General features: G+C 44.9%; 1 protein-coding gene across 1 annotated transcript in view; it reads right to left on the bottom strand.

The window, feature by feature from the left end:
* ablim2 (actin binding LIM protein family, member 2) overlaps nucleotides 1-22500 on the bottom strand; it is an 81340-nt gene that overhangs the window by 7224 nt on the left and 51616 nt on the right. The window contains exons 7-19 of the mRNA XM_038975964.1: nucleotides 21590-21677; nucleotides 20682-20740; nucleotides 19146-19223; nucleotides 18305-18448; nucleotides 17059-17180; nucleotides 16059-16150; nucleotides 12319-12420; nucleotides 4751-4788; nucleotides 4517-4631; nucleotides 4260-4318; nucleotides 1860-1926; nucleotides 1181-1188; nucleotides 917-997 (exon numbers count right to left, since the gene is read on the bottom strand). Of these exons, the coding sequence (XP_038831892.1) occupies nucleotides 917-997; nucleotides 1181-1188; nucleotides 1860-1926; nucleotides 4260-4318; nucleotides 4517-4631; nucleotides 4751-4788; nucleotides 12319-12420; nucleotides 16059-16150; nucleotides 17059-17180; nucleotides 18305-18448; nucleotides 19146-19223; nucleotides 20682-20740; nucleotides 21590-21677 (1053 nt within the window). The remainder of the gene's footprint in view (nucleotides 1-916; nucleotides 998-1180; nucleotides 1189-1859; nucleotides 1927-4259; nucleotides 4319-4516; nucleotides 4632-4750; nucleotides 4789-12318; nucleotides 12421-16058; nucleotides 16151-17058; nucleotides 17181-18304; nucleotides 18449-19145; nucleotides 19224-20681; nucleotides 20741-21589; nucleotides 21678-22500) is intronic.

The following is a 22500-nucleotide window of genomic DNA, read 5'->3' on the forward strand; positions in this document are numbered from 1 at the left end:
GTGTGGCAAAACTGCACATTTTATAGTGGCCTTTTATTGTCCCCAGCACAAGGTGCACCTGTGTAATGATCGTGCTGTTTAATCAGCTTGTTGATATGCCACACATGCCAGGTGGATGGAATATCTTGGAGAAATACTCACTAACAGCGATGTAAACATATTTCTACCAAAAAATATAGAGAAATAAGCTTTTTGTGCATCTGGGATCTTTTATTTCAGCTCAAGAAACATGGGACCAGCACTTTAAAAGTTGCGTTTATATTTTTGATCGGTGTACATATTTTAGAGTACCTCTAAAAAAGTCGCACTTTAGGACTTAGGAGAGCGTGTCTCCAACCCTTGGCTCACCAACCGACCATAGTCATGTGGCCCTTAATTGAACAAACAGTCAAATGCAGAGCAGGCCAGCCACAACCCAGCCACAAAGGGTCAAGGCTAGAGTAATGGTGGGAAAAACAGAGTCTGGAATCCAAGCTTCCCGACTTCCGACACACCATCCCAACCTCACCGACTCCAAACCCAGCCCGGAGGTGGGCATTCCCGACCGCAGAGGGCAACCTCCTGCGTCAGTCACACCTCGGGAATACTGACGTTCCCACTCCTCAGGGAGAGAGATTCCCCGAGAGCGGGAGCCTTCGTAAAAGGTTCGTAGGGAGTTCGTAGAGAGGTCATAGACTGGTTGAGAGGGGACAGGCGGATTATAAGAGATTATAAGAGTCTCCCTGTAGGATGCTGGGAGCGTTTCCATACCGCAAGATCACCAAAGAATTGACTCGACTGGAGACTGGAGCCTCACAGGACAGAGAGGGAGAGTAAGAAAGAGGCAGAGAGAAAGAAAGAAAGAAAGAAAGAAAGAAAGAAAGAAAGAAAGAAAGAAAGAAAGAAAGAGGGAGGGAGCGATATGATGGACTCTCACCTCCAGTCTGGTACGGTCCACATCTCTGGGTAGCTTCACCCTCACCCTGTGAGTCACAGCCAGCACCTCATAGGGGTACACCTGGAACACACACACACACACAGAGACACACACACGGTCAGCTATTTAACACTACAGTCATCCTGGGTAGAGTGCTAATGTAATCTACCAAGATGAAGCCAAAGACATCTAACTACAGTATATATGCCAAATACATCAAACTAATATGATGTGAAACGCTGGCAACAATTGACGGAACCTTACCTTGTACTCTAGAGGAGCGCAAAAGGGAGGGAAGGAGGGAGGAAAAGAGGGAGAGAGAGAATAATATGTCAGATTAATGACTGTGTTAGTATTTCAGAGGCCAATAACGAACACTACCAATAATAGAGCAGGCAAGTAAATTACAGCACAAAGAAAATCACAGAATTGTGCAAATGAAGGTGATTATTTGTATAACTTAGATATTGCGTTCCAGCCCAGCACGTCAAAGGCTTTAAAAAAGCCTGGTACCAACTTCCTCCCGCTGACACAAGCACGCACACACACACACTTTTAAACAAAGTATTTACGAGCATGTGTGTGCTGCCTGTCTTTGGCTGAGGAATAGCAAGAGCACGCTGAGGCAGACAACTCTGTACGTCACACACACACACACACACACACACACACACACACACACACACACACACACACACACACACACACACACACACACACACACACACACACACACACACACACTGATGTGCCTCAGATGGTGAAGGCATGTGGCTTTAGCCCCCTTGAGCGAAAGCTCGTCCACCTGAACCGCTTCCCATTAAAAGTGCAGCTGCAACATTATTACATCGTAGATCTGCTAATAGATCCTATCAGATCCGCCCTTTTTCCAATATTGGCAGCAATGAACTAGCAGATCTAGTATTCGCGATCTAGGTCCTACCTCTCATTCCTCCCCAGCTGTGGGAGTCCTGCTGGTCTGGCTCATCCTCAGCATGGTCGGCAACCTCCTAGGGAGGACACACACACGCACACACACACACACACACACACACACACACACACACACACACACACACACACACACACACACACACACACACACACACACACACACACACACACACACACACACACACACACACACAGTGTGTTAAGACTAAAAACAGACAAGGTCAAAACACCTAAATGGATCCAGACATATTTGACAGTTTCCAGACCATACTGTACATTGTCATACATAATATATGTACTGTACAGTTACAAAGAGAAGCCTAGTCGTTCTCTCCTTTCCTACTCTCATTGGTTTGAGGATAAATTGCACACAAATGATACACAAAGATGTCACTTTTTGAAAGGCAGCTACAATCCAAGAGAGGTTACCCCCACACTCTCACAACTGCAATCTGACTGTAGAGTCTAACCTGGTTGGAGAAAGGCTACCATGCATTGAGGGAGTTGAGGGGGAACTGGGTTAGCTACTGTAGCTGAGTGCATTCTTTCTGGTTTGGTTCCGGCTTCAGTCTCATTCTAACTGGATCTCTGGGGTTTAAACATGTGATGGATTTCTCAGTGTGGGAGCGAGAGAGATAGAAAGAGATAGAGAGAGAAAGAGAGAAAGAGATAGAGAGAAATAGAAAGACAGGGAAAGAGAAAGAGAGAGAGAGAGAAAGAGAGATAGAAAGAAAGAGATAGAGCGAGAGAGACAGAGAGAGAGAGAGAGAGAGAATGAGAGAGAATGAGAGAGACAGAGAGAGAGAGAGAGAATGAGAGAGAGAAAGAAAGAGAGAGAGAGAAAGAGAGAGAGAGATATAAAGAAAGAGAGAGAGAGAGAGAGAGAGAGAGAGAGAGAGAGAGAGAGAGAGAGAGAGAGAGAGAGAGAGAGAGATAACAACTGCTCCATTCTCAGTAAATAAATGCAACATCTCTCCATAGCCATACATCGTCTCTCTGTCTCAACTGCCACAGGAACTGTAACAGCCATGTCTACAGTGTAGCACGCTACTGGGGTCTGATACGGTCCCCATTTCACATTTCCTCCTAAAGTCAGCCTTTCAGCTATTTCACCCCTCTTGTCTGGCCGACCACCATCCATCAACAAGCAAATATAAGCAGCAATAACACATCCTTAAGGTTAGACTAAATACACTTTTTCTGCTGCGGTCCAGTATCTGTGGAGGGAGTGGTTACGAGTGATAGGCCTACGTGGAATCTGATAGGAAAGCTGTAAAACATGATTCCCCAGTCCAAAAGAGCTCTGTGGGAGATAGAAAAACACCAAGCCTTCCTGTGTTGATAAGTCAAGGGCTGTGTGTCAATACACTGAAATGGCTTCCTTTCCTTGTCTCCTTCCCTTGAGTACAGTGGATACCGCAAAAGACTGGATAGGTTTACATCTGTTGCTTTCCCCTATCATACGGCTGCTAGATCATTGAGGGAGGAGAAGGCACACGGAAAGGAAGCCAGTTCAACTATTGATACGCAGCAGAATATAGCCTCTTTTTGACATGAACTTCATTGTCCTTTGGCCATAACTCACTCCCACCCGCTAGGTGACAGAAAAGGCGATGAACATTTACTAAACACTACCACCTGGTGGTTAAACCAATCACTTCGCCCAGCTGGCACCTCCTCCGCACAGCAATCAGTGCGCCACCTTGTTTAATGAGCGGGCGAGCTGAGCGAGGCCCGACAGACCAATCACTGATCTGTCTTTAACGGAGCTCTAATCTTTAGCGCGCTTGGCTAAGCCCGTTGGTATGGCGACAGGCACACCTCATTTCCATTTTACGAGCGAGTTTTCCAGTACCTCACGGAACTCTTGAGCTGTCTGAAAGACGGCCAAGTCCGAATCAAACGCCTGCCCAGGATAGAACTGACTGTCCCCCTGCCAAGCCCCCCCCCCCCCCCCCCCTCGTCTCCTCCAGAATCAGAGAGGCCTAAACAGCATCCCCTCCACTCCCTTGTTGGCACTTGGAAGTGGAGCATCGCATTGTGTCACTGGGGTCCATATGTGAGGCCACCTGATGCAAGTGTGTGTGTGTGGGTTAGGATGCCTTTCCTCTGAGGGAGAGAGAGACAGTGTACATGACTTGTTGCGCTCATGGCCCTCGAGACGCTAAATGAGCCGACGGCAGTCAGATGTGAGCCTGTTGAACCGGTGTCACACACGCTACACCATTTTCAGCGGGTACAGGACAATGGACCACGTGTGTATTTGTATAACATGTAACTTCATACTACACAACCAAGTAAGAGGTTGTCGCTGGATGATTCTGTATAGTCTCTGGTGCTTTCTCATTGCAGCCTCTGTTCATTATGGTGTGTGTGTATGAGAACTCACCTTGTATATGCCATTTCTTCCATATCCTGGCAGGGAAGCAGACTTGCTGTAGGGGAAGCCTGTAAGGAACGAAACAATATCTAAGTCGTCATAAGGACTCTTCGGGCTATTTTTTTCAATCTGATGTCAATTCAGTGAGGCCTCGACCTTCATTGGTTGAGCCCATGTCAGTCAAGTCAGCGTTGAACAGTGATTGGCTAGTCATTGGTGGAGGCCATGCCAGTCAAGTAAGGGTTGACCACTGATTGGCTACTCACTGGGCAGGGAGGCGTCAGTGGGCAGGCTGCAGGTGGACTTCCTGGGGTCCAGCAGGTCCTCTGGGAGAGGTTGGCCGTCTATCTCACTCTTCAAGATCATCCAACTGGTCCTTGTCTATGCAGAGAAATAGACAGCTTTGTAGTGTACAACAACACCTTTTCTTTTAAAAGAACATTGATGTGTAGGTGCGTGGGCAAGGGGATGGATATACAGACAGACAGACGCCTCCTCACCTTGACGTCGTCCCCTTCTTGCCAGGACGTTCTAGAGGCTGTAAAACAGTCATACAGTACGTGACGAACCACACTCCTGATGTTACAGTATATAACAAAACACGTAACATCACAGTTACTGTACCACACATCTACAGTGGCAAGAAAAAGTATGTGAACCCGTTGGAATTACCTGGGTTTCTGCATGAATCGGTCATCAAATTTGATCTGATCTTCATCGAAGTCACAACAATAGACAAACATAGTGTGCTTAAAGTAATTTCACACAAATTATTGAATTTTTTTTGGTCTATATTGAATACATCATTTAAACATCCCAACATTAGGTTGGGAAAAGTATGTGAAACCCTAGGCTAATGACTTCTCCAAAAGCTAATTGGAACCAGGAGTCTACTAACCTGGAGTCCAATCAATGAGACGACATTGGAGATGTTGGCTATCGCTGCCTTGCCCTTCAAAAAACACTCACAAAATTTGAGTTTGCTATTCACAAGAAGCATTGCCTGATGTGAACCATGCCTCGAACAAAATAGATCTCAGAAGACCTAAGATGAAGAATTGTTGACTTGCATAAAGCTGGAAAGGGTTCCAAAAGTCCACGGCAAGAGAATTGTCTATAAATGGAGAAAGTTCAACACTGTTGCTACTCTCCCTAGGAGTGGCCGTCCTGCAAAGATGACTGCAAGAGCACAGCGCAGAACGCTCAATGAGGTTAAGAAGCATCCTAGAGTGTCAGCTAAAGACTTACAGAAATCTCTGGAACCTGCTAACATCTCTGTTGACGAGTCTACGATACGTAAAACACTAAACAAGAAGGGTGTTCATGGGAGGACACCACGGAAGAAGCCACTGCTGTCCAAAAAAACATTGTTGCACGTCTGAAGTTTGCAAAAGTGCACCTGGATGTTCCACAGCGCTACTGGCAACATTTTCTGTGGACAGATGTAACTACAGTTGAGTTGTTTGGAAGGAACGCACAACACTATGTGTGGAGAAAAAAAGGCACAGCACACCAACATCAAAACCTCATCCCAACTGTAAAGTATGGTGGCATCATGGTTTGGGGCTGCTTTGCTGTCTCAGGGCCTGGACAGCTTGCTATCATTGACAGAAAAATTAATTTCCAAGTTTATCAAGACATTTTTCAGGAGAATGTTAGGCTATCTGTCCGCCAATTGAAGCTCAAAGGAAGTTGGGTGATGCAACAGGACAACGACCCAAAACACAGAAGTAAATCAACAACAGAATGGCTTCAACAGAAGAAAATAGGCCTTCTGGAGTGGCCCAGTCGAGTCCTGACCTCAAGCCGATTGAGATGCTGTGGCATGACCTCAAGAGAGCAGTTCACACCAGACATCCCAATAATATTGCTGAACTGAAACAGTTTTGTAAAGAGGAATGGTCAACAATTCCTCATGACCGTTGGGCAGGTCTGATCCACAACTACAGAAAACCTTTGGTTGAGGTTATTGCTGCCAAAGTAGGGTCAACCAGTTATTAAATCCAAGGGTTCACATACTTTTTCCACCCTGCACTATGATTGTTTACACGATGTGTTCAATAAAGACATGAAAACGTATAATTGTTTGTGTGTTATTAGTTTAAGCAGACTGTGTTTGTCTATTGTTGTGACCTAGATGAAGAGCCGATCAAATTTTATGACCAATTCATGCAGAAATCCAGGTATTTCCAAAGGGTTCACATACTTTTTCTTGCCACTGTACATCTATTTACCAGCTACAGTACAGTATGCTGCACAGACTGCATCCTATAATAAATCAACTAGACACTGTGACATCATCATCACGAGACAGCCCCACTGCTTTAAAACAACAGTGACACAGTCAACAGCAACTACCCTAGTTACGGTACCGTTGTATAACTAACTATCAAAGTGTAAAGTTTGTATTTAAATATTGCTATATAGTACGCTCAATAGTCAGTTTATAATTTAGAAAGTAGGCCGATTTACTCAGAAGAGTTAGTGAAATGGTGTATTTTCTGGTGCAGACAAACGTCACCACGGAAATGCATTCTATTGACCATAAGCGCATGTCTGTTAGAATATATACAATATAAACTGAAGACAGTTAACTCATAAATTGTGAAAAATAAGGTTTAAGTTGTTAAGTTTAAGTTGTAGATTTTATCGGCCTATAGAATAATCGTCCATCGTATGACACAGAAGATAAGACGTTATACAGCACATGCATTCATTTACTCGAAGGCATTTTGGTCCTCTATTTGAAATACATTCACACGCATACAGAAAAAGGAGAAAGACCCGGAAAAACACAACATATAAAACGTGACAAAGACACAAAGGGTTAAGTGGAACAAAAAGTGACCAAGACACCATCAGCACCACAACACCGAGTGATTCATATCCTCGACCAATCACAATGGACACACAACAACGTGATCAGGTCACATGTACTACTAGAACCAATGAGCTACTGAGATGAATATGGGCAGGCATGGAGGGATGAGCAGAAACTGACACAATCACGGAGGTGTGAGAAATAAAAAGTGATCACTAAAAGGTGTAATATGGCCACTTGTGTTTCCCATGTCGGGCTTTTGACTCAGGCAACAATGATTTTGCAGTGTACTGTACGGACACATTCTCCACAACAGAATTCTACAGTACAGTCGTGGCCAAAAAGTTTTGAGAATGACACAAATATACATTTTCACAAAGTCTGCTGCCTCAGTTTGTATGATGGCAATTCGCATATACTCCAGAATGTTATGAAGAGTGATCAGATGAATTGCAATTAAGTGCAAAGTCCCTCTTTGCCATGCAAATGAACTGCCACAAAAGGACCATCTGACATCATGTCAGTGATTCTCTCGTTAACACAGGTGTGAGTGTTGACGAGGACAAGGCTGGAGATCACTCTGTCATGCTGATTGAGTTCAAATCACAGACTGGAAGCTTCAAAAGGAGAGTGGTGCTTGGAATCACTGTTCTTCCTCTGTCAACCATGGTTACCTGCAAGGAAACACGTGCCGTCATCATTGCTTTGCACAAAAAGGGCTTCACAGGCAAGGATATTGCTGCCGGTAAGATTGCACCTAAATCAACCATTTATCGGATCATCAAGAACTTCAAGGAGAGCAGTTCAATTGTTGTGAAGAAGGCTTCAGGGCGCCCAAGAAAGTCCAGCAAGCGCCAGGACCGTCTCCTAAAGTTTATTCAGCTGGGGGATCGGGGCACCACCAGTACAGAGCTTGCTCAGGAAAGGCAGCAGGCAGGTGTGAGTGCATCTGCATGCACAGTGAGGCGAAGACTTTTGGAGGATAGCCTGGTGTCAAGAAGGGCAGCAAAGAAGCCACTTCTCTCCAGGAAAAACATCAGGGACAGACTGATATTCTGAAAAAGGTACAGGGATTGGACTGCTGAGGACTTGGGTAAAGTCATTTTCTCTGATGAATCCCCTTTCTGATTGTTTGGGGCATCCGGAAAAAAGCTTGTCCGAAGAAGACAAGGTGAGCGCTACCATCAGTCCTGTGTCATACCATCAGTAAAACATCCTGAGACCATTCATGTGTGGGGTTGCTTCTCAGCCAAGGGAGTGGGCTCACTCACAATTTTGCCTAAGAACACAGCCATGAATAAAGAATGGTACCAACACATCCTCCGAGAGCAACTTCTCCCAACCATCCAGGAACAGTTCGGTGACGAACAATGCCTTTTCCAGCATGATGGTGCCATAAGGCAAAAGTGATAACTAAGTGGCTCGGGGAACAAAACATCGATATTTTGGGTCCATGGCTAGGAAACTCCCCAGACCTTAATCCTATTGAGAACTTGTGGTCAATCCTCAAGAGGCAGATGGAAAAACAAAAACCCACAAATTCTGACAAACTCCCAGCATTGATTATGTAAGAATGGGCTGCCCATCAGTCAGAATGAAAATGAAGGGTCAAATATTGACTCTTTGCATCAACTTCATGTAATTTTCAATAAAAGCCTTTGACACTTATGAAATGCTTGTAATTATACTTCAGTATTCCATAGTAACATCTGACAAAAATATCTAAAGACACTGAAGCAGCAAACTTTGTGGAAAGTAATATTTGTGTCATTCTCAAAACTGTATGTGGCTACAAAGAACACTGGGAACAAAAAGGTTCATAACCTTGGGTGTGCTGTGGAAAGTCACTATTTCAGATGCCTGGGTGACACATCTGAGATAAGACCAGTTTGATTGTAAAACCTCCACCCTCTGCAGTTGCAGTAACAAGGCACTCAAAGGTAAATTTGGACTCTGTCGTACTCTGTTGCCTGAGTTGTCGACGCCTTTCCAATAGAAAAAGACGGGAGATGGGTCAAAGTTGCTTGAAAACAATGGACCACGGAGAGAAGGACATGAGTAGGAGGAAGTTGCCCTGTAGCCACTGATCTTAGGTCGGTTCGATGCTTTCCCGCCTAATGGTAAGAGTTAGGATCGCGGATAGGAAAGCTGATCCTATAACTGTGGCTACGGGCAACTTCTACCCGGAGCGTATGGGACAGGCGACACGCAACACATCGTGCAGAGACCAGACCAGGAAGTTACACCAGGAAGTAAAGGAGAAGAGATGACTGTACCATGCTGCTTGTAGATAGGGGGTTTTCTATAGATATTATCTATCTTGACCTTAGTCTCTGAAGATGAGAGGAGGAGAGGCAGAGAGAAATGAAAGAAGCCCAGGATGAGAGAAAGAGAAAAGAAGAGAGAGAGAGAGAGAGAGAGAGAGAGAGAGAGAGAGAGGTAGAGTGAAAAAGAAGCATGAGTTAGCAGTTATTGAGAGATGGAATAGCCTGAGAAGCAGCAGTGGGATAGGGGCAGCATACTTTATGGTTGATCCAATGCAAAACATATTATATTTGTATTATAACTGGCAAGACAGGGTATTATCGCCAATAAATCATCACTTGCTGTCATTATTCATGCAACAAAAACATGGCATTTTGATCCAGTCCTATTGTAATGTGAAGCAGACACTCAGTTGGACATCCCCAGAACAACGGTAATTGTTGATCGATGTTGTATCCAACAATACATTTATTCAAGTTTTCCAAAAGTAATAGAAACCATCATATATTTCCCTCACTACAACACATATTCATTACTGCTTATAGACCAAATACACAAATAAGCATATCAAATAACAAATAAAAGGGCAAATGACTAAATTCAACTAATTCAATTAAACAATTGTGCTAGTGACTGTTTTTTTTACACATAATTGACACAGTATGTCTGTCCTAAGCTGATCCAATCCATTTCACTTTCACAGGACCCAAACACCATTGTGCTAGCTAGCAACAATACATTAACTACACTCAGCTCGTGAAATACAACACATGTGGGTCCCTTTCTGCCCTGTTTCAGCCACTGCCAGCGCCAGGGACTAATGCACATATAAAATCCATACAATGGTTACAAAACACATTAAGTAGATAATCACTTTGCTTTGTTCATTTATTTACGTCAACTCGATCCAAGTGTGGGGACTTTTCCATGTGGGTGACTGACACTGTCATAGTGAATGGAAATCAAAAAGGGCTTTTCACTAGAAAAGTCAAAGTTATGCCCATTGCAATATACTGTAAACTGTTAACACTTGTCAAAGGATGGTTGATGGAATATGATGCAGGGTCATAGACTTAACTTAAGACTTCTCATCGCTGTCCCATTATGGCGTGTCTGTGACAGCAGACGCTCCCTTTTGAAAGTGGTCAATATCTTCTTCTACTAGTTCTATGAGTTGGTAAACAAAGGGAAAGGGTGCATACTGCCACCTGGAGTGTGTTGTTTGAACAGGTATGAAGCCAAGGTGGGTGATTTACTGCCGCCTGCAGTTATGGAATGTTTGCAAACCAGACCTTGGTTCAAATTAGGGATGGGCACGGTCAATCGAATATCCGAACAGACGTTACTATTCGATTACTTGAGTAAGTGGGATTGTAGGCCTATTTTAACAATGAAAAAGCTTTGTCTAAATGAAATGATCCTTGTGAAGTTTTTACCTACAATGATATACCATGACATTTGAAATGCTTAATTTAATAAAACAACATCCTTTTGAATGTAGTTTTTATATAAAGGTGTGTTGAGCTACTGCTGTGTATTAAGCCCTTCAGGCTGCCCTGACATCGGTGTGCTGTTTTCCTCACTTCAAATAGCAATTACAGGCACTCACCTAACAGAGTTTCCACAAGACCTGAAACAGATCAATGCAAAACACTCACCAGAAAACCTTTTCTAACAGAATCAGTTCTATCATGGCGAAAATTTGACTACTCTTTTGCTGTTGCTGACAATCTACCAGAGAAATTACCAGAGAAAAAGCACCCTGTCCGGTGTTTACCTTTGCCATGTGCTTTGCGTCATTCTGATTGGTCGAGAGTCAAGAGCAATTACATTTTTGGGGGGACTTTCGAGTATCCCTAAAAATGGCATGATATTATTCAAATAGTACAATTATTTCAAATTACCATCCCTAGTTCAAATACTATTTCAAATATCTCAATTACTATCACATACATTTCAAAGTAAGTATTCAGATATTGTTTATTTGAAAAGACAAGTGGTTGAATACTGGAATGTATTTGGAAATACACTTGGAAAGTATTGGCATGTATTTGAAGAGTTTTTTCAGATACAAATAAATATTCCCATGCATTTGAACCCAGGTTCCTAGGAGTATTTTAAAGAATGCATTTGGAAATAAGTACCTGAAAATATTATATAATTATAGAAGTTATTTGAAAATAAGCAGTTGTTGATATTGGCCACATTACTTGAAAACACCAAAATACACAGAAAGTAAATATTTAAACAACAAATACACGTGTATTTGAACCCAGGTCTGGTTCGCACGAGTGTAATTCATTGGCTGATCCCTCCTGATGACCTGGATAGAATGATGTGATCCTTCCTTAACCCATAGGAAGTGATGACACTTCTCAGTGCCGCTGCCCATGCAGTCCCGTTCCATGTCAGCCATTGCTCGTGACGTCATTAAAAAATAGCTTTGAGTGCAGCAGTCACAACGTGGTTGCATTATAACAGGATATGATCACGTTGATACAATATGTCTGCGACAGTGGATTCGAACGAATCTCAATTTACCTGTGAAACTGAAGAAGCATTCAGATTTAGACAGACCTCAACATATTGTATAGGACAGATCCCAACACAGGATAAAGAAAGAGGAGAGAGATAAAGAGAGAGAGAAAGACACATTTAGATAGAGCGAGGGAAAGTGAGACAGATAGATCTCGAGACAAAGGAGCCAGGGAAATAAAACAGACGGGATAGGTCCGGAAGAAACCCGTTGCCATGGATAAAACACTAACACAAGAAGACAGGGAGAACAGAAACGGGTTGATCCCAGACATCAGCTATACTGTTATTCTATAATGTCCATCAGCCTACTTAGATCTGTTACCTAGACAGACCTGGACAGACAAGACAGCAGACAGACGGCACGGTGCAATAGAGAGGTCGTGTTGAGGGGATCAAGGGTCGCGGGGTCAAAGGTGAGAGGTCAAAGCGAAGTGGAGAACCTACCTGGTACGTGGAAATGCCTGGGAGCAGCCACATAGGTGGAGGAGGGAGATTTGCCGTCGGAATAGGTGGACAAACTGGGTGTACTCCGACCACTTTCACTACCTCCAATGGGGAAAGGAGGGAAGGGGGAGGGACAGGGGAGAGCAAGAGCCGTGGACGAAAAAAGGGGGGCAAAGAGAAGAGCAAAGAGTCATGCCATTGTGCTTACTGGCCAAAGCTTTAACTATGAAGCGGAACCAACATTATTCATGACATTTATCAACTGACTTGATAACCCAACCACTGGTTACTGATAGGGCCATAGGTTTTTCGTGACCATTTATCCAGACCAGGACAAACTCTAGGCCCTTGTTATTGGTACTTGGCTCACGTCGATATCATAATAGATGAAAGAAGGCTATGAGCATCCTATAAAGGCAGATTGCTCCAAAAACATATAGGTTGGTTCAAGGCTTTACCAGTTAATAGCAATGCATTGTGGCCACCGGCGCAAGCTGAAATGGGACAGCGTCAATGTGTTTCTACTTTCAACTGAAAGTGTGTACGGCTGTAATTATGACCACAGTCCATCACAATGCATTGTGTCACGCAGGCTGGGTGATTAAGTCACTGACGCCTTACAGGCCATAACTAATAAACATCTACATTTGAGAGTTGAAAAGAACAGAGGGTGAGGGGAAAGAAAGACAAGAAAGAGGAGGAGAAAAAAAGAGGAGAGAGATTGTTCACTTGATTGAGCACACGCGCCTCTCTCGGCCTTTGTGGGAGAAACAAAAGGCAAGGGTGAAACCGTCGGGATGCAAGAGGATGAGGTCATTCGGACAGAAACACACGCGGACACACACATGCACACACACACACACACACACACAAGCACAGACACACACGTGTACACACAAACACACGCGCACAGTCACACAGATGCAGACGTACACACACACGTACACATACAGTCACGCACACGCATGTCTACACACACAAACTGGCATTAGTGCAGACCTCAGTTAATTTGCAGGGCAGCACCTCCACAAATCGAGAGCTAAGGCAGGACACTGAGCCCGAGGAGAGGTGGGGGGGGGGGGGTACTGGGTTATTTAGGTATGACCCTCAGTGGCATCATAGAGCGACGAAGCTTATCTCAGAATAAGAATCTACTAACATGTGGTAGCAATTCCTCATTCAAGAACTAATCCTCATGTACTGATAATAACTCTTACATTGGATGCAGTTGTCATTGCATCATTTACATAAATTCACCGAGTGGATTTTCTTTCTGTCGTTGCCTTATCCCTCTGTCTCCTCTCTTTTTTCCCTCTTTTTCTGTCTCCACCGCATTTGTCTTCCACTCGCTCTTCAAAATTCAATTCAATTCAAATTCAATTCAATCACCTCTTATCTCTCTCACACACTTCCTGCCTCTAGCACCGTGTTGAAAACCTAACAGCTAAGCCACTTGTGCACGTGTGAGGGATAATCATCCGCAAACGCAATCATTTAAACTAGCCTCCCGAGGGAACCTGATAGTTCATTAAACCCAAACCAGAGCATAGAAACAAACTCTCTTTCACGCTGTGTTAGGAACCGCTTGAGCCTGAAAAGGCAACCAGCCCAGTGTGTGTGAGTCTGTGCGTGTGTGTGCGCACGTGTGTGCCTCTGTGTGTTTTTGTGTGCAGAACGACGTGCCACTGCAACTGGCAACCAGACCCCAAATTACAGCACCATCACTCCACCACTCCTCTCCTCCCTTTCATTCCCTCATTCCTCCAGTCCTCTCTTTCATCTTGGCTCGCTGAGAACTTTACTTTCCATCTCTCCGCCTTTCGTGGAAAAACCACCGAAGCCTGGCCCGCGTGTTCTGATATACAGTACTAATGCTCCGGTCAAACCTCATCTCTCTCTCTATCTCTCTTTCCTACTTTCTTTCACTCCTTCTCAAGGCTCTTTCCCAATCCAACTTCTTTACAGGGGGAGTTCAACCTCAAATTCTTGTCAGCCCCAAAAAAGTGACCCTCTTCCAACCCCCATTCAATGTCATACCTCTTGTTTCCCCCTCTCTTCCACCCTCTTTTACTCTCTCCCTCTTCCTAACTCATGAGGCGTGATATGTTCAGCCCGAAAAGCTGGGACGTCCACTCAGTTATCTCCAGTGACCCAATGAGTCACAATCTCTACAAGCCCTGGGGCATAAGTCAGCCGGTCATTGTAGACGGGTATCATGGTGTGTCTCCAGTGATAAAACCCATAAATCTGGATAACAGTAAAAAGAGCTGATGGGAATCTAAGGAGGCCTTCGTGGTTTGGCTGACTTTGTCAGCCAAAGGAGAAGCAGTACAGCTGAGTGATCGCTTTTTCTTATCTCTTCCCTGAGGGAAACTGGAGGTGACTCGTGATAAAAAAAAAGTAGGCCTACTCCCACACACACACGTGTATTTGTCAAGGTTTTGGTCGAGTTGACTTAGGTCAAACACATTTATTCATTGTTCGCAGATACTGTGACTTATCATGCGGTTCCAAACTAGACCGCAGACCGACGTATTTAACTATAATACCGTATACCCCCGAACTTATATCTCCCTGGCAGCAACCCTCCTACAACCCTCCTACAACCCTCCTACAACCATGAAACCAACCACCTGCAGTTTCTCCCACTCACTCCATACAAAATCACCATCGGACACCAAAGGTTTAAAGGGCTGAAATACACTGAATAACAACAGTCAACTCTAAGGCAAGGCATGGTTCCCAAAATAACAACAACAACATAAACACTGACAGGCAATCAATTTCAAGTTCCGTGCAAGCCAACAGTTGACGTTACACGTACAACACTTACATCCCACCAAACATAGAAACATAAAATAAGGATGTAATCTGCCATCTTCTCCCCCAGTAATATATTCCCATGTCAAGTATAACTGAAATACAAACAGTATATCGAACATATCCACAATTACAGTCGGTTCCCATGCACAACAACAAGACTAAGACAACCTGAAGACAAAAAATTGAAACTTCCACAGACAATAGAAAGGGCAAGCAAAAACAAACTTAAGGGGTCCCAACACACAACCTTGATGCACACCAAGAAAATCCAGTATTACGCTAAGAGAAAGAGAAACAGAGCGATAGAGACCAGGGGGATCTGGTGCGTTACCGTGACTGTGAGGAGGTAAATTGAGATGCAGGAACGTCTTAGGTTTAGATTCAGGTGGTAGTAGGGGGTCCTGTTTGAGGCCTAGGGGGTGAAGGAGGGGGAGAGGGGGAGACGAAGCACAGGGAGGTGGTTTGACACGTCACACCTGTGTGGGTAGGGGAATTCTCGCGTAGGCAGAGGGGTACAATTGAACCCCACTAATGTGCTGGAAAATTGTGTAGAAAAATGGTGCTTATGGTAACTCTGATGGGGGGGTTGTGGGGGTGCTGACATTAGAGAAACAATAGGCATTTATTCTATGTAAAACTGTCAAACCAACAACAGCGGAAACCATGCAGATATTGTGGGAAACACAGCACACAAAAATGCAATACCGATAGGTCTAAAACAGTCATTGTGGGACTCGTTGGGTGCCATTGTTTATTTAACTATCGATTAGTTTCGAGTGTGTACACAGCCGGGGATGGGGGACATGCAGTGTTATCACTGCAGAGCCGGGAACAAGTCTAAAGCTGACACTGCACTCCACACCAGCGGACCCATGGGTCCAGGACAGCGCGCTAGGGACTAGGGAGGGACTAGCTACCTCTGAAGTAGGGCACATAGTTGTGCTGCTGGAGCATGGCCAGGGTGGTGGGGTTGAGGGGCAGAGGAGAGTTTCTGCCTCCAGGAGAGACTCTTCCCCTGGGAGAGATTCTGCCAGGCACTGTTATCCCCCCAGGCGTTTGCAGCGCCCCAGGGTACTTGGGGGGTAGGCCCTCTGAGTAGTGCATGGGGAGGGAGGAGAAGTCCCTAGCCAAGGGGGAGAGGTACTTAGGCCCCCCCGTGTAGGCCGAGGGGCGGGGGAGGGAGCTGGAGTCAAGGGGCTGGCCATTGTATCTATTACCCATTGCTTTACTGACCATATAAAGATCCTCTGTAGGGGAAGATGGTATAGAAGGACAATATGGTTTTTAGGGCAAAGAGGACACTGTCCATAGTACTGTCCCATACCCAATAGACAAATACAGTACAGATTCCGTGGTAATACCATGTAAACGTGATGGCATAACCACCTCATTCAAAGAGAAGCATGGAATGAAAATGGATGAAATGTTGGAAAATTCTGCAAGAGGAAAAAAAAAAGAACAGCATCTTGGAAAAACACGTGCTCTCTAAAGTAATAGAATTAGCGTGGCAAATCAAGACGACGCTTGAATGAGGTTGCACATTTTGGAATATGATGCACATAAATATTACACCATACACCAGGGTTGGGGTCAGTTCCATTTAAACTCAGAAAATAAACCACATTCCAACTCGAATGTCCGTGTACTTCCTGAATTGACTGAATTTAAATGCAACTGACCCCAACCCTGTCATGCACTATATGCAAATGCTGTATATTAATGACTACAACTGTACATAGTATTCTATTATAATAATGTATAATATACGGATAGTAGCAAAATACTATGTTCTACTTTTCTATATGTCAACTCTATATGTCTTTCTATATGTCAAATGTACAAACATTTTACTATGTGCTCGTTTTGTTGTTGAACTGCTGCTAGCTGGAGGTGAATGGTGAGGGGTGAGGGGGATACCTACCCGGCCTGCTGTAGTTCTGGGGGGAGCGGGACGGGGTGTACCCTCCATACCTCCCCAGGGAGCTGGTGGAGCTGGGGCTAGAGGGCCTCCTCTGACGGGGAGACTTCTCTCCGTCGCCCTGGAAACCAGGACAGGAAGTTACGTCATCACGACGTCACACAAGGAGGGCGACTGAGGACGTCATGGATACAGCCAAATACCTAACACGGAAGGTTCGCGGGAACGTTCACGCACGCTGCAATCGCGGTGGGGTACAACACCACGGAATCATAGGAGTGTGTGTTCCACGTCAGACCATGGGGGATTCGCTGATGTGGTTTTAATGATCAGGATCAATCACTTTATAGTGTGCAAATGTCCTTGAAAACCCTTTTGCGTCAACGCACGCGCACAGGCGCGCGCTATTCAATTCTAACACACAACCATCAATAACATTTGAGAGGAAACATAAAACAATGTTATGGGGAAACATTGAAATGAGTCGTGTCCGGGTGGAGCTTAGTATGAGGTCCAGGCTGTGCTATTTTACCTCTGTTGGAGTACGAGTGAGCAACTGGGGGGACTGCAAATAAAGAGGGGAAGACAGAAGCAGATGAGTAAAAGATTTGGCGTGGGCCCTCAGATCCTCGCAAAGCTCTCCACCCCTGTACTGGTACCACCTGTGTATATAGCCAAGTTATCGTTACTCATTGTGTATTTATTATTACTTATATTATGACTTTTTATACTTCTTCTCTATTGTCTTTCTCTCTGCATTGTGGGGAAGGGCCCGTAAGTAAGCCTTTCACTTTTAGTCTACACCTGTTGCTTGCGATGCATGTGACGAATACAATTTGATTCGATTTTGAGTCAAATTAACTCATATCATCTGAGGTGATATGAGTGAACCGAACAAACATGATTGTGAGCATGACTTTGACATTCGTTAGGCGTTGGGCTCAATGAGTATGACTTGCTTACTTGCTATACCCCTCCGCAATGTCTACGGTTGTGGGAATGTTGAGGGAAGGACCAAAACAATACTAAAAATCGGCTTTTTGCACCAACTTCAGACATTTTAGCCAACTAGGCTGGGAGAGAGCTATGATTCAACTGAGGGAATGAGTTTCCTTTAAAACAGGAAGGAAGGATACCTTTTCTGCGTAAGGCTATATGAGACTGATGGATAAAGGTTAGTTCAGTGGGTGGCTTATGGAGGCAGACAGAGAAAGAGAACGCAGCTCCCTTGTTCCCTCCCCTTACATCTCCGTAGTGTCGTTCCTCTGAGGGGTAGCTGACATAAGGAGCGTAGGAGAGCATGTCGGGCCGGTCGATGTTGTAGATCGCCTTGATCTTTGGCAGTGCAGCGAGGTCTTTGTAATCCAGCATCTCATCTCCTAGTTTGGCCTGGGACACAGAGGAAACACGCCAGCTCAGTATTTTTTAACATCAACCACTTTGATAATGAGAAAAACGATAATGGTATAGGCAATTCACTCGAGCCCAGTTGAAATACTGTCGTCAACTTAGCACAGTCGACAATCGATCAATCAATTGATTGCATCGCTTGCTCTTTGGGGTATTAGGCTGTCTATCTATAAAACACGTTGTGACAACTGCAGATGTAAAAAGGGCATTCGTTATATATTTTTGCTGTTGATTTGATCACAGTGGACAACCCTGGTACTGGAGACCTACAGGACGGGCAGGCTTTTGCTCCGGACCATCACTAACACACGTGATTCAACGAATCAACTATTCATCGCGATATTATGTCATTGAATCAGGAGTGTTAACGCTGGGCTAGAAATTAAATTTAAAAAAAACCTGCATACACAGCACAGGAGGTTGGTGGCACCTTAATTGGGGAGGATGGGCTCGTGGTAATGGCTGGAGCGGAACAGGTGAAACGGTATCAAATACGTCAAACACATGCGTTCCATGCATTTGATGCCATTCCATTTGCTCTGTTCCAGCCATTGTCATGAGCCGTCCTCCCCTCACCAGCCTCCTGTGATACACACTGTTGCGCTCCAGGACCCCGGGTTAGTGACCCGCTCTTGTCCTGTGCCGCCCTCTAGTGGTGAGACGAGGTGGCGCTTACGTAGATGACCCTGCTGGGAGAGCCAGACGCACTGGAGGCTGGGACAGAGGTGATGCTCTCAGAGGAGGTCCTGGTCACCTGGAACAAGGACGACAAGGAGTTAACTCTGCTCACTATCACTGAAAAGGATTGAAAGGTCGAGGGAGAGAGAAAGAGACAGAGACAGAAACACATGTATCTCTCTTGAACTGACAACTTCACATTGCTACACTCGGCGAGTTCCTCTTTGGGACTAGCATTTTATTCTACAGCCCTGCCACTAACTCGAGATTAACTCTGAGCCTAGGTTAACACATAGCAGTGTAACAACAAAACACGAGAAAGCGTTCACCCCTCCTCTGGTAATAAAACACTACGCAGCATCATTCAAGGTGAAAGCAGTGGTAGTGGTGACCATAACAATCTCCTGACACATACGGATACTGTGACATCAGACAGACACAATACTGTTGTTCATTAGTGAAGCTCAGGTGGGCTACAGTGATCAGTGTCAAGTTTAACCACCACCTATTCACCCGTTAGAGTTAAAGTTGGGGCTAAATTCCATTTCAACCTAATCCATCACCCGAATTGAAATGGAATGGATCCAAACCTCGGCTATTACCATACTACTACAGCAAAGACACTTCCTGTGTTGGATCACATGATCAACCTAACAGGATTATGGGGAAGTGAGTGTCCTAGGGCCGGGCTAGGTACAGTAAGTGCTCTGTGGGCGTGGCTAGCTACTGAGCGTGAAGCTGTTTCGGGGGTCAAGGTTGAGGGGTCAGGGCAGCCCATGCAGAGGTTGGAGGTGGGTAAAGGGATCTGGGCTGCACATGCATCACCAACCTGCCGCTCAGAGACGTCATTGAGCTGTATCCGGACCTGCTTCTGGGAACAACAGGTGTATTACATTGGGGAGGGGACAGAGTACTGGTCTGGGACCTGGGCTTATTGACTTACTGCACAGTAAGTGCACTTATTAGGTGCCCTTTGTTCAGGGAATCAAGATCAACACAATGCCAGTCGGTCAAGTTGGGCTGCTTCTTCTCTACGGATGGAATGCTAACTTGAGACACAAGTTTGAAACAATACGACTCCTGGATACTGTGACATAGCCATAGTTAGACTGTGGAGCTACTTTAGAGTAATCTCTTGTGGACAGATGCACATGACATAAACAGTAGTAGCATCTGTCCACAGACTGTTGGATGCGACAACTAACGAGTAAATTTGTTCCGGTACGCTGATTTTCCGTCACTGATCATTCGGACAAATCACTAATTTTCGCAGGAGCTCGCATCTTTCCAATTTCGTAACGGGAGGGGACAATTGGCCCATGGACTTGCCCGAAACTGGCTGAGAGTTTCCGTATTGAGGGCTGGAGACTTTGCTAGCCTCGTTAGTATATTTTCCAACACGTCTTCCCCCCAGAACTTAATTGTGTATCTGACGCAATTATGTTACTGGGCGTCTGAGATTAACTTTAGAGAAGCCTGGGTGTTGGAAAACCAGTGTGATGTGTGGTCATCCTGTCTCAGAGAGAGAACTCACCTTACTCTTCTCCTCCTGTCTGGCTGCCTGTCTGCAGGGAGGATGCCAGATAGAGTTACCTGAGAGAGAGAGAGAGAGAGAGAGAGAGAGAGAGAGAGAGAGAGAGAGAGAGAGAGAGAGAGAGAGAGAGAGAGAGAGAGAGAGAGAGAGAGAGAGAGAGAGAGAGGAGAGAGGAGAGAGGAGAGAGGAGAGAGGAGAGAGGAGAGAGGAAAGAAAGAGAGAGGGAGAGAGAGAGAAAAGAGAGAGAGAGAGAGAGAGAGAGGTGAGAGAGAGAGAGAGAGAGAGAGGGGGCAGAAGAGAGAATGAGTAAAATAGGAAGAGAGCGAAAGAGGGAGAGAGGAACACAATGAGATGCTTCCACTCGAATGTGAAATCACAACCCATATTCTCCCCACAGCCGCGGTATCTCTGACAAAAGAGGCACGAGTTCGGCAAGCAAGAGTACAACCCTGCGGCCCCATATACATGTGTGACTCATAGCAAATCAATTCCTATGCAGACAGAAAGGAAACTGCAGGGAGATGGAGACAGGTTTCTTGTAAATCACTGACGCGAGCCAAGCTAACAGCTCTAGCGCTCTAGGTGCAGTAAATAAGAGAGAGGGTCGTAGAGTGGTGAACAATAAGGCTGAGGTTTGTGTGAGGTGATTCATGCCAGAGACATTCAGTGATTCACTAGCACTGTGATCTAATTCATTAGCATTGGGCAAATGCACTGTGGTTTTATGGCAGCTGGGCTATTAGTGAAGGACGTTTCCATGCTGACGGATGGGTCGTGGGTGCATTTCTGAGTGAAAAGAGGGAGAGGGAGAGAGAGAGAAGACGGGTCGAGTGTAACAGAGAGAGAGAGGGAAGAGAAAGAGGGAGAGAAAGTGAGAGAGACAGAGAGAAGAAGAGAGGTTGGTCCACCTTGCAGGTACATCTCCTCTCCTTCGCCAAACATCTGCTCACACCTGGCACAGCGGGCACATGAGGGGTGGTAGTGTTTCTCCCCAGCCTGGCAGGGACAAGAGGTCAAAGGTTACAAAGTTACAAAGTTCATGAATGACATTGAACACGAGGAAACAAGCTAGGAAATCCACAGCGAGACGGAGAATACTAAAGAAGTGACAAATGGAAAAAGCCGAAATAAAAGAATCCACAGTTGGTTGACAAACATTTTGTCTTTCCTCTCGAATGTGAGACAGACATTTTTTTCTCGTCGTCAATACACCAATAACCTTCATTCCCAGACACAAGTATATCCTCAACCAGACGAAACACATATAAAGGCATGTTTTAAGAAAGTACTTATAGAGTATAGAGTACTTATAGAGTACTTATAGAGTATAGAGTACTTATAGAGGCATCTTCTGGATGTTTAGCTGTATTGGTGTTATAGGCTGCTGATTCTGCTGTTTGAAACATTCCCTAGAGCGTGTCCAAACGAATTCACATTCAGCCAGCTTATCCAATTAAGACGAAGATGACGTCGAGTCAGAAGATGACAACAAAGGAAGTGCAGTACTACAACTTGAACACAAGGGGGTGCTCTGGTACAAGCCACGTTACAGTTTAGGTGCGTACGGAGCAGATAATACTGCAGGTTGGCTATGGGATCACTAACTATGTCTACAGTTAGGAACATCCGAACCTTCGTGCAACTAATCGAGACGTCTACAAGGGAACACCAGCACAATGTTTACATGACATAAGGTGAATGCACCAATTTGTAAGTCGCTCTGGATAAGAGCGTCTGCTAAATGACTTAAATGTAAATGTAATGACATCATCAATGTTTATTGTAGTCACGTATTCTATTAGTAGACATGAGATCCATC

The sequence above is a fragment of the Salvelinus namaycush genome, chromosome 36 (assembly GCF_016432855.1).
Source record: "Salvelinus namaycush isolate Seneca chromosome 36, SaNama_1.0, whole genome shotgun sequence".
In the NCBI taxonomy this organism is placed as follows: domain Eukaryota; kingdom Metazoa; phylum Chordata; class Actinopteri; order Salmoniformes; family Salmonidae; genus Salvelinus; species Salvelinus namaycush.